Source organism: Cyprinodon variegatus, unplaced genomic scaffold (assembly GCF_000732505.1).
Source record: "Cyprinodon variegatus isolate N-32 unplaced genomic scaffold, C_variegatus-1.0 Scaffold393, whole genome shotgun sequence".
Lineage (NCBI taxonomy): Eukaryota > Metazoa > Chordata > Actinopteri > Cyprinodontiformes > Cyprinodontidae > Cyprinodon > Cyprinodon variegatus.
The window spans coordinates 29,479-41,851 of NW_015150846.1; the positions used below are offsets into that span (position 1 = coordinate 29,479).

A 12,373-nucleotide genomic window follows, 5' to 3' on the forward strand; every position below is an offset into this window, starting at 1 on the left:
TTTTAAATGCAAGTTTCATAAAAACAATGTTTCATTCTGGCACAAAATCTTGTTCCAGAACTTGTTTTACATGTTTCCTTAGAGAGCCATATCTGGGACATCAGCCAGACCAAGAGATAAAAGAACTTCCCCGACAGAGCACTAGTCTGTGTTTCACTGTGAAAACAAACAAATGCCTTCTGGCCTAAACAAAACTAGTGTTAGAATGAAAAAACATTTTCACAAACTGACATGCCTTCATTTTCACGTCATGGGGTTTAAAGGAAGCAACTTTCTTTTGTATAGTACTTCCTACTTCCTGTTGCAGAGCCAGGTCCCCTTTTACTGCTTTGCTTGTTTCTTTACATCTTAGCTAGGCTCTATTTACTACATCTGTAAAAGAAAATATATTGTTTCATTATTCCAGTAGTGTGTTTTAAGACCTTGCTTTGTTCTTGTTGAGTGAGTTTGTCTAGACATTGTTTGCATTCATTTTTGTACCTTATCTTAAAAATGTGTGTTTTTTCTGCCACTGTAGCACCATGAGCTATGTTTTTGGTATCAGATCTCTATTTTCCTTTCAGTCTATTATCTACCTGCGAACTATAAATTCCAGACTGGAGCTGCTTTAAGTAATGATGTTGGTGAATATCGCCACATGCTTGACTCCACATTATCAATGTCATTCTACCGTGTTTGTTGCAAACAAATGGTAAGTTTCTATACAGCTGTCATGCTAATTTTGAGCAAACTTTTAAAATGTTTTTAAAAGAAAAAAATTAGGGCCTTTCCAATCTACTGGTGTTAAACTTTGAGTGAATAAACTAAGCTACGCAAACCGTAATCCCTTCAGAAGTTGGGGTTGCACATGGGAGGAATAAACTGGAAGTACAGGTTGAAAACAAGCATTATTAGGACATCTGGGAAAAACTGAGAGAGGTTTTCAGGAATGTGCATTGTTAAATGTTCTGTCATTTCAACTAGCACTAGCAATGTTGCAGGCATTTTAGGCATTTCAGGAACACCTTCGCGACTTCTGTTTCCATGTCCCATTTCAAGCTTTAACTATTTTTTGGAAGAGCAAAACAAGACAAAAAAATCCACCTTAAGCTAGTATAAAGACTTTATTATAGTTATTTAACATCTGCCATTTTAATCAACATTTTCGAATGTTTTTCCTCAAAGTGTGCAGAAAAAAACCTTGATAGAAATATAATTAGGGATATTTGAATCTGATTTCAATATCAGATATCAGTCTGATATCAGGCAAAAAAGGAATATCGAAATATATCAGTCTTCACCTAAAAGCTCCAATATCGGCAGACTGATAAAAACACAAAGCTTCTGTCTAAGGTTTGTAGCCTGTTGGATTACAAAAATTGAAAAGGTTTGTGGGGACATCTCTGAACAACTGTTGATGCCAACTATCTATCCGTCTACTGGAAGTATAGCCAGTTTTGAAACAATGGTATTTTTATACTGAAGTTGAACTGACACCCTCAACTGGACTGTAAACACCTCCTCACTGAAAAGGGCACAGAAGCTCATGTACTTCCTCCGGAGGATGAGGAGAGCCCACCTGCCCCCACCCATCCTCACCACCTCCTACAAAAGCACCATAGAGAGCATTCTGACCAGCTGTCTCACTGTGTGGTGTGGAGGCTGCAGCGCCTCAGACTGGAAGAAGGTGAGAAGAGTGGTGAGAACAGCAGAGAGGATCATGGGGGCTCCTCTTCCCTCCATTAAAGACATTTCATCCCATCACTGCGTGTTCCGAGCCCTTAACATCATCAATGACCCCTCACCCCCCCACTGTGGACTGTTCTCCCTGCTGCCTTCAGGGAAGAAACTTCAAAGCATCCGATGCAGGTCCAGCAGATTCCAGAACAGTTTCTTCCCTGCTGCCATTAGACTGCTGAATGTTGTATAAATTAGGTTATAAAAGAAAAAAAAAAAGGTGGGGGCTGCAATGATAGCGTTGTCAAAGTTGGAAAGAAAGTCCAGTGGATTGTTTTTTAACTTTTTCGGAAAATCTTGGAATTTGCTCCATACCGTGCATCAGGGAAACCATGACACTGTAGGTTTATCATTGGTCCTTAAAGAACAACTAAGACAGACACCAACCGCTGCAGAATATTAAAAAAAATTCAAACTGTCTATGCATTCCTTGTCTTTACTTTTCTTCATTTATTTTGTATAAAGCAGGTGATGCATGAATAAATAGTGATATACCAACAGTGGCCATCATACTGACTCAAATTCTACCAACTTCCTCATTTCCTTGCTTCTGATACATCTTTGTTCACATTGGTTTCACCTGTCAGTGGTCATAATGTTTCGACTGATTGGTGTTTGTGGGGTGATGGATGGAAACAAAATTATGAAGCGGCTCTAGCAGCTACCCTGTCACCTGTCAGGTTAGTTTGTTGTGTTGAGATTGATTTTCAATTATTCGGAAACATAAAAACAAGAGAAAAACCTATGAAATCAAGGCCAGGCTGTGAGAAAAATCCAGCGAGGGAGTCAGTGACTCACAGCCGCCATGTAGCAATGAATCACTGGAACGAAGGCCATGCCAGGTGGCTCTCAACAGCACCGTTTCTGTATGCAGCAAACATAACATGATAAAGTAAAGCATTGCAGAGCAACTACTGCGCTATCAAAGTGTTTCATGTTTATATGCCATATGGTTAGCCAAGACGTTGCAGAAGGTGCAAGAGTTGACGCTGGGTAAACACTGGGACTTGAAAGGGAAGGTTTTCTGACAGGGAACCAGGCCTTTTACGGCATAAGGCGGTTTGAATGCAATTGCTGGTCTACTGGTTTATGATGCAAAAAAATAAATAAAACCCAACCAACGGCTGCAGAGGCCATATATTAGAGTGATTAATCAACATAAATAAATGAAATTAACTGTGGGAGGGTACACCAATAAACATTCCCAGACTAAAAACCGACATTTGACTCCTCAGTATCTTGGGAAATCCATGTATGTTTAACCTTTGACCTCTAATCATGTTCTACACTGATTCCAGGATGAGGCTTATTATGTTATCAGTCATACCTTTAGCTTGAGACCCGATAGCTTCTTTGCTCAGTGTGATTTTTCCAATAACATCATCGTGTCTGGAAAGTAGGAATAAAAATTACATAATGAAATAAAATAACAATTAATCAAAGCTGTAAGGTAAATAAAAATCACAGCCCCAATAGTCCAAAAGAAATAACAAAAACATAAGCTTGATCTACACAACCTTTGCCTGATGTTTAATCATTCAGAAGTTTATCTAAACTTGCATTTCATGATTAACCCCTGCCTGACATGAGGATACTTAAGAATGAACTATATCTAAAGCTGTTACCCAATAGTGTCTTCGTCCATTACAAGGAACGACAGTGAATGAAAGCCCATGGGGAGGTGCAACGTGTACTCTTCACCCCAGAAAGGATTGAGATTCTTCCACACTGTTGCCGTCCTGCAAAGAGAGGTTCAAAACATCTGCTGAGAATTCACACTGAAAACTTTTACATTAATGTCTGAATAATGTAACTCTAACTTCTAAAGTACTGTTCAAATATATTCACATTCCTTAAACCACGATCTTGGATGTATTTGATTGTATTGTTGAAGCAGAAGGAAAATAACATATGGCCTTCTATGTTTTACAAAAATGAAATCTGCAACCCAGCTTTCTTGGGCTGTGATTGCAGCTACAAGTCGTTTGGATCATTTGCAAATTTTCACATTTAGAGCTTAATTTATTTGCCAATTATTAAAAAAATTATATAATAATTACTAAGATTTTGAGGATTTGATGGAGAGGATCTGAGGACATCAAGTTCCAAGGCACATTTTCTCAGCTGGTTTTAGATCAAGACTTTGTCGTTTAAATCTTAGAGGAACTAAAAGTATATGTAATAATAATTTATTTATTTATTTAGCATATTATTTTTATATAATTTATACCATCAAACTGTACAATTGATAATTAAATCATATATTGTCCCATTGAAAAATGTAAAAAAACATATATATGTGTTGCTTGATTTCTTTCACACATGTGATATAAGCTATAGTGGATGGGACTTTTAATTAGTTCAGCGGCTACATAAGGTTGTCACAAAATAGGAATACTTGAAGGGAAAAGAACCATCTCACTTCTTATTGCTGCCCCAGGAACAAAAACAAATTTCTTTGTTCTCTCAGAGTATGCAACAAGCTTAAATGCAGCTAGAGCTCCAATGGAATGGTTTCGATGAGTGGTCTGCAACCTGAGCTGCAAGTTGCTCTATGTAGCTTCAAGAATGGCTCTTAATAGTGACAAATACCACTTTTAGAAGCTTTTGAGTAGTTTTTTTTATGTGTATTTGATGGAATTTAACAACAGAATCGTATTTAAAGAACAATAGAAATGTTTTTTTTATCCACTTTTTTATCATTAGCTTAGAAATTATTCTTTTATTTTTTTGTTGTTTTTTTTTACATCAAATAATATCCTATGGAAGAGAATGTATGCTTCATCTTTATTAAATATTTTATGTTTTTCTTTAGCTTAAAATACAAAACCTGTTGCTTGTTTGAAACGGCAACAGATTTCAGCTCTAAATGACCTTTACTCAGCCAGACATGGGGCAAAATGGATGTTTGGATTTTAAAGGTTGCAGACCCCCGGTTTAGATAAAAGAATATGGATATTAGATTTCCATCTCCATCTTAGTCTTATGTCTTCTTGAACCTATATAAGCTTGTCTTTCAAGATTGCTCTCTGTGCAGCTCAACTCTTACCAACTTCCTTATATATTGAAGAAAAGCATCCATGCAGTGACAGCATGATGCTGCCACCACCATGTTTCACTGGGGAGTGAGTATGTTCAGGTTAATGTACAGTGTTATTTATACACCATACAGACCATTTAGGATGTAAAGTTAAATAATATTCTCATCTGACCAGAGTAATTTTTAAACATGTTTTCAGTGTCCTCCACATAGCTTGTAGCAAACAGCACACTAGATCTCTCCTAGCTTTCTTTGAAAAAGGTCTTTGTTTAGGCCACACTTCAAAATTAGTTTTGCTGTCATCAGCTTAAACTGTAGATCTCTACAGTTTCTTCAGACTTACCCACGACCTCTTGGCTACTTCTCTGAGTAATGTTCTCTTTACTGAGCCTTTCAGTTCAGGTTAAAGGTCATGTCTTGGTATATTTGCACTCTATTTTTTCATTTATCAGATGATAGATTGAACAACGCTCTATCATGAGATTTTCAAAGTTAAGAATATTGTTTTTTTAGCCAAACCCTGACATAATAATGATCCAAGAGAAGCCAACAGCAGAAATTATGTAGAGGAAAAATACAAAAAAGGCTTTACGAGAGAACTGAAGTAACAATTTCAAGAAACACAATATCCCGTTAAAGACGAAATAACAGGTTAAAATCAGCCGCAAGCAGGAACTTGACAAAGCTGGATGGAATGATCTGACAAAGAGCACTTAAGAGTATAGACAGGAGTCTTTGCAGAATAAGAACCATGTGGGAGGTGTGTGAAGCAAAAAAATTACTGGCTGAGAGACACTGAATTATAAACACAATAAATATATAAGGATCTAGGGAAGAAAAGTTACAGATGCAGGGAAAGTCTACAAACTGAAAACAGAATAAAACATAATGAAACTAAATACTGTACAACTAGTGGGTTGCAAAAAAAAACAAAAAAAAAACAGGAACAACATAAAGCAAACAGAACACAGACCTCAATGAAAGATTGATTTTCTCTATAAAATACATTTTTTTAAAGCCTGCACACTAAAACGGCACCTGAAGATTGCAGCTCAGAACCAAATTCAAATGCATGAAAATGAAATGAAAAAATTTCCAAAAAGGGACTAAATATGGAATTCCCAAAGCGACAAAATCACAAATCAAAAGAACAAAATAACCAATTACCAGGCCAATGGAGAGTCATCTCTCTGCTGTGTTCCTTGGTCTCAATAATGCTGATTAAATTTTTTTTGTCAATTTTCCCTAATAAACCTTTGAGACCAACTACATCCATACTGAGACTAAATTAAACACGGGTCTATTTATTACTAGAGATATTCTGATGCCATGTTGGTATGAGAAATATTTTTGAAAACAGCTAAAAATGATTACCTGTCTAAAATCCCTGCTTTAAGCACACTGATAGAATCACTTCACTCCAACATTTAATCCACTTTTCCCTCACATAGAGCTCAAGTGGTCACAGCAACAGCAGCTGACTGCAAAAACTCATCAAACACAAGGTTCCAGTTTTGTTATTTATAATTTTGTTAATAAATATATAATATTCTTATGTGTAAGAATACTTAGATGTTTAGCTTAATGAGCTAAATGTCTAAGTAAACCACTGGTTACTAATAAATGGCTCAGTTGTTCTTATACCTATTGTTGCCAACTATGGTTCTGTGTTTAACCAATGCTACCTAAAAACAAGCCTTTCCTAATATTACACTGTGCAAAATAGGAATTTAAAATAATAATGATTTTTGCGTATATTTTATCACGTAAATGTTAATATAAGTAAATATTCAAATCGTGGCATTGTGTCAGAAAAAGGAAAATGTTTTGGTACACCCCAAAAATTTATTAATAAATTTGTCAAATTGTTTCCCTTCTGAAGGCAGATAAATACACTGGATTTAATAATGGGTTGTGGAGGTGAGGAGGTGAGGCATATACTGATGGCAAATGAAAGAAAAATGTCCTTTCACTGCTGCTTTGTGGTCTGTAGTAAGAATCCCAACATAATACTATGCAATTTTGAATAATTTGATATAACGTACAACATTTCTCAAGTTATGAATATTTATTGTTAAATGTTACCTGGTAATGTGGAACAGATGTATAAAAAAAATTACAATAGTTATTTATGACAGCAATACATATACATGTATCATATTTTAAGTCTAGATCAACAATATTATGTGATCTTCTTTGCATTTTTTATACTAATAATGAAAATGTATGAGTGGGAGCCCAGATATATAAACAGCTTTCAAACTAACCTCCCAAACATGATTGAGAGCGCACTGAGCCATGCATAAAGAGGTGATCTAGTATGTTCAAAGAAGGAGTTTCAGATGCTTTTTAGAGGCTGACAAATGTCTCTGTAAGACACATTGCTGCATATCTGCAGTTTGATAGACACGCATGAACGAAGGCTATATTTAATTAGACCAAAAGGTAATTTCAGGTTTCCAAGTAGAGTATATAAAAAGAAGTATATATTTTTCTTCTATCAGTCAAATATGCCCCCTGAGAGTGTGGTGGTAGGGGGGATGGTTTAAGGGGCTGGTGTTTATGACCATTACAGAGACACACAGGACAAACAGCCACAACCTTACAGACCTGAAGGTGATACAGAGAGACAGATTTTTGTGACACAAAATGGTTTTGGACTGTGGTAAAAAGCTGAATTATGTGGAGGGAAACCTGCAACGTCCTTGCAGAAAAACCACAGCTTCAGATTATAGCCCAGCACCTTCTTTCTGCTCAGTAATGGTGCTAACGATCACATCACCGTGCAGTCTACAGCATAACTATGCAGCTTATTTATTTATTTATTTTAATACAAGAGGTCATCTATCACTATGAAAGCAATCTGCTACTCTGCAAACAGTGTAATTCATGTAAACCTGTTTAATTCCACAATAATCATTCTAAAATTGTCTTAGTGCTGCCCAGTATGGGTTCGAAACTGTCTTTTGCAGCTGAATTTTCCAATACGGTAAGTTTAAACCAGGGTTCCCACAGTAGGGGTCAGTAGCCCCTCTGCGAATGGGGGAGTTACAATATGGTTTTCACAATCATTGAAATATTATGATCTTGGCGCTGATGACTAGCTGGATTACCCATTTCATTCACCTGCCTAACTACACCCATTTTTCTTCTTACCGTTCATCTGATCCACCTGTTCCTGCTTCTATTTAACTATCCCTCTAATCAGTCATCAGTACAAGATTATTTTTGAGCCAGAGTTGAGACTCTCCCAGCATTATCTTCTTCCCGTCTAATCTGTTCGCCTGACCTGTTTTTGGACTCCTGCTGGATTCTGCCTGTTTGCTGCTTGGAGCTGCTTCCTGTCACCGACCTGGATTTCCCTTCGTAACCTCTTCAGACTTCTGATCTTATGGTTCTAAATCTTGAGCACGTTGTCAACACAGGCTTTGGCTTCACCTTCTGGATTATCCTGGTTTCTTTTTCTGCTCGGATCTGATCTTCTGCTGGTTCTCAGTCATCAGAGACCACGGCATCTGGGACCCTCTGGGCGGCGCCCGTTGACAGCCAACTGGCTGGAATCAACCTTGTCCTCTGGGCACAGACTGAACTATAAAACCAGGTTAGTGACTCACGTTCAAAATCATCCTCTGTCAGATTAACGTGGTCACTAACCTGAGTTTTCCTCCTGCAGAGGTTCCTGCCTTAGATGCCCTTGCTGTTACTGCAGATCCAGTGTTTTTTAAATAAACGCTTTTGAATCATCTGACTGTCTGTCTGCCTTGAATACTTACCCCTGTTCTGAGCCTTGACAGGAAATGTGATCTCTGACATATATGGTGAGCAAAAATATATCTTGTAAAAAGCCCCATTAAATAAATGAATGCACCATGAAATAAATAGATGTAACATATTTTCATTTATTTGTCTAAAACATCATTTGAATATTAAATATACCATTAAATTGCAAAATGCACAAATGAATAATAAAATGCCCCATTAAATACTTGAACTTAAAATAAAAGAGACATTTCCCAAAATGAGGTGACTCTTAAGAGGATAAAAAATATAAAGTAAAATATATTTCTACAACATAGCTCTGTGTTTGGGGATAACTGGGCCTTGGATTTACTGCCGTATCTAGGGTAAGGTAATTTGTCCAGGGTTGGGGGTTATGCTTTCACAGATAAAGAAAATAAAAAGCATGTGTTTTAATGGCCTCAAAATTTCAGACTTAATTATTTTAGTTTGATTGTCAGGATTTCAGTTTTTAGAATTTAACTTTACTCTGATTGCGTCTATTGTTTATTGACAACAATTTCATTAACTTCAATGTTTTAAACATCTTATTGATATTTAATGCAAAGGGATCAAATATAGTAGTTTTTGATATATTATCATTGTTAATCCCCAATAAATAAACACAAAACAATACAAAGGGTTAACAGAAATGTCATCCCCTGACTCTGTCATGATGAGTGCATTAAAAGCGTTGTGTACTCATCATTTCTCAGCACAACCGATTAGACTCATCATCATCCATGAACATCACACTCAAAAGGCAACTGACAATAACACAGCAAGTGAGGAGTAAAACAGTGAGAGTGCCTGCAGTGAAACACTAAGCAGTTTTCAACACTCCAGATGGACAACTCAACTCATACTTCCTTTATTCTTTCTAAGATTTCTGCATTTTTTTTTTTTTTTTTTTTTTATGTATTCATATTTTAAGATTTTGAGAGCAATCAACCTCAGAGACATCTATGAACAGGTATAATTCTCCTCACCTCACTAGAAAGCTCTTTTCTTACAGGTGCTCCCTGCAATAATTGATGCATGTTCACCATGGTTACCTGAGGGCGTTTAAATGCCAGACCAGTATCAGGTTCTTGGTGTTGAGGGGGCCATGATGTGGGCGTTTGAGCACACCTTCCAGATGTGTAGAATACTGTATAATAATCAGAGCCTATCTCTAATAAACTGAACATCTGGACTAGGTTGCTGCTGTTTGTAACCCTCAAAGATTTAAATACTGATTGAAAAAAACATAACTCACCTGGCTACAACTTCATTGTCAACTTTAACGATGCAGTAAGGATCACTCGTCCCAGACCTAAAAATTGGAGAATAAAATATGGTAGAATAAAGACATGTTAATTTATTGAAATATAGCCTATTTCCTTCTTTTTTTATGATGATGTTGGGCTCAGTTCCTGCAGGTTTCTCACGTGGATTTAGAATTATTCAAATGAGAAACAAAAATAGAGTTAAAAATAAAGGCAGATATCAGACGCAGGTTGTTATCAGGTGGGGCTGCAACACAGAAGCGCATGCCATTCAGAAATTACTTACACGTCTTTGGCCGGGAGGTTCCTACCCTCGACAATCCGAAAATAAAGAGACGTGTTTTTGGCCATTTTCGCGACAATCATTTATTTATCCAGCGGGTGTCTGTTATGTTGCCATGCGAGCTGGTATAAATAGCCCTCTGCTTTCCTGGGAGTGAGTTTTCTCCGTTTCATGACACCTTCAGCTCGTGACGGCGCTCTGCCCACCAGCAGCGCGCGACCCAGGCGCGCATCACAGTCCAGTCAGCGGAGCGGAGCGGAGCGCGTTAAAGCCGCGAGCCCAATGCAGAGGCGTAGCCAGAACATTTTTAGAAGGGTGGCCAGGCAATAACCAACGTACACTGAGGGGTGTCCGAAAGCGCATAGGTGCCAGAACCTCAGGGTCAACCTATGCTGTTCCTACAGGGAAATTAACAACACAATATCCATATTTTCTAAATAAAGACCACCTACACTTTCCTACAGCCTTGCTAACAATTAAAGGCATATATTTAAACATCCGTGCTTTTGTAGATAAAAGGTATAGTGGAAATAATTCTTTAAGGTTTGAGTTCTGGGGCGAACATCTTTTCCATTGTCATTACCCACCTACTTTTATCAACAATCATTCTGCATATTATTGATATTTAAAAGCACTAATATCTACATAAATTGATTATTTAATAAGTTTTTATCAAAATAGTTTTTATCTATGATTTCACTGAAGACCCTAGATGACTTACAGAGACATAATTTTCTCTTTACCCCATAAAACACAAAATCTAGTTCTGAAAATTGTCAGGATTTGGTGTTGGATTGAGGACCCAAATGCAGAGGCAAGTAGGTAGAGGTGAATATAGGTGGGTTTAATGAGGTTTACAGGAACTGAGGCAGGAATCAAAAATCCAACAGAAATAACAGACGAACCAGAACCAGAGAGACATCAGGGGAAAACCAAACTCTAGGAGCCAGGGAGAGACAAGGTACGCAGACAGATGTTAGACGAGGATCCAGCAAACAGGAACTGAAGAGGGAGGCTTTTAAAGGGGACAAAGACAAAGAGAGGGCTAACGAGGGGATTGAAAACAGGTGAGGGCAGAGCAGAAAACAGAGCTAGGGAAAAGAGGACACAAGAGGGCAGCAGAGGACAACAAATGGAAAACCAAGACTGTGACAAAAATAGCATGAATTCTGTACTTATCATCTTTAATTAACCACAGAGTTTTTGTTGTCAAGTAACTGTTGATATGTGAAAATTTAAATGTCTGAATATTCCACTTGAGAGTAGTACTGCTGCCACCATCTGTATCAGAGGGAAGAAAATGGTAGGGGTGGCCATGGGATGGCCAATAATTGGCCAAGAGTGGCCATGGCCACCCCTGGCCCCCCATCTAGCTCCGCCACTGGCCCAATGTAAACACACCATCATATGGTCGCCTCTACAAACACTTGTTTTATACCAAATCATTTCGTCTCAAAAGGGTAAACACTCTAACCATCTTTCTCGTTTGGTTTTTAATTTAATGTTGATGAGGAGGGAAAAAATAAAGATAAAAAAAACAATAAATTAAACTGTAATGGCTGCATGTTTACAAAACAACAATGCTAGGTTCTTCGTCTTTTTCAATTTAAAAACTATTTAATGTCTTCTGAATAGAAATGTAGCTTTATTGAGAAAACACTTGTAGTAGTATAGATCAGAGGTCTTCAACAGGGAGTCTGTGACCACTAGGGGGTCCAAGGAGGTGCTGGATGGTTGATTAGACTTTTTTTTTTTATATATTCCCCCCTGCAATCTTTTTTCCACTAATTGAAATGTCTTTAAATACACATTAACATGAATTCAACACACTGTAGTAAGATAAATTGAGGCAGAAGATGTCTTTCAGTCATCAATGCAGATCTGTGTTTCTGATTAAAAATAACTCAAAAATCTGACAAAAGAGTGGAAATGAGAAGATATAAAAAACATTTCTTGTCATTGTTGTTCCAATAAGTTTAATAGTAAGAACAGAAACTGACTAGATTTTTTTAGTTCTTCAAAATTTCAGAGAAAGAATATCAAGATTTGAAGCATAAAATATCTAATCTTAAAAAGTTTTTTTCTTCTTTTTGGAAATAGGAATTAACAATATAACATTGTTTAAAGTTCTAAAAAAATATGTTATATTTTCAGATAGTCTTCAACATAAATGACAAATTAGTCAGAGAAAAGATGTCAAACAGGTATAGGATAGCTGTAACCTAAAATATTTTTTTATTGTATATTCCCCCCTGCAATTTTTCCACTTATTGAAATGTCTTTAAATAC

General features: G+C 36.9%; 1 protein-coding gene across 4 annotated transcripts in view; it reads right to left on the reverse strand.

The window, feature by feature from the left end:
- rasal1 (RAS protein activator like 1 (GAP1 like)) overlaps window positions 1–10,289 on the reverse strand; it is a 33,509-nt gene extending 23,220 nt beyond the window's left edge. For all 4 annotated transcript variants that reach the window (XM_015387365.1, XM_015387363.1, XM_015387362.1 and 1 more), the window contains exons 1-4: window positions 10,088–10,289; window positions 9,792–9,848; window positions 3,342–3,455; window positions 3,044–3,105 (exon numbers count right to left, since the gene is read on the reverse strand). In XM_015387365.1, the coding sequence (XP_015242851.1) occupies window positions 3,044–3,105; window positions 3,342–3,455; window positions 9,792–9,848; window positions 10,088–10,167 (313 nt within the window). In that variant the 5' untranslated portion in view covers window positions 10,168–10,289. The remainder of the gene's footprint in view (window positions 1–3,043; window positions 3,106–3,341; window positions 3,456–9,791; window positions 9,849–10,087) is intronic.
- Window positions 10,290–12,373: the final 2,084 nt, after the last annotated feature.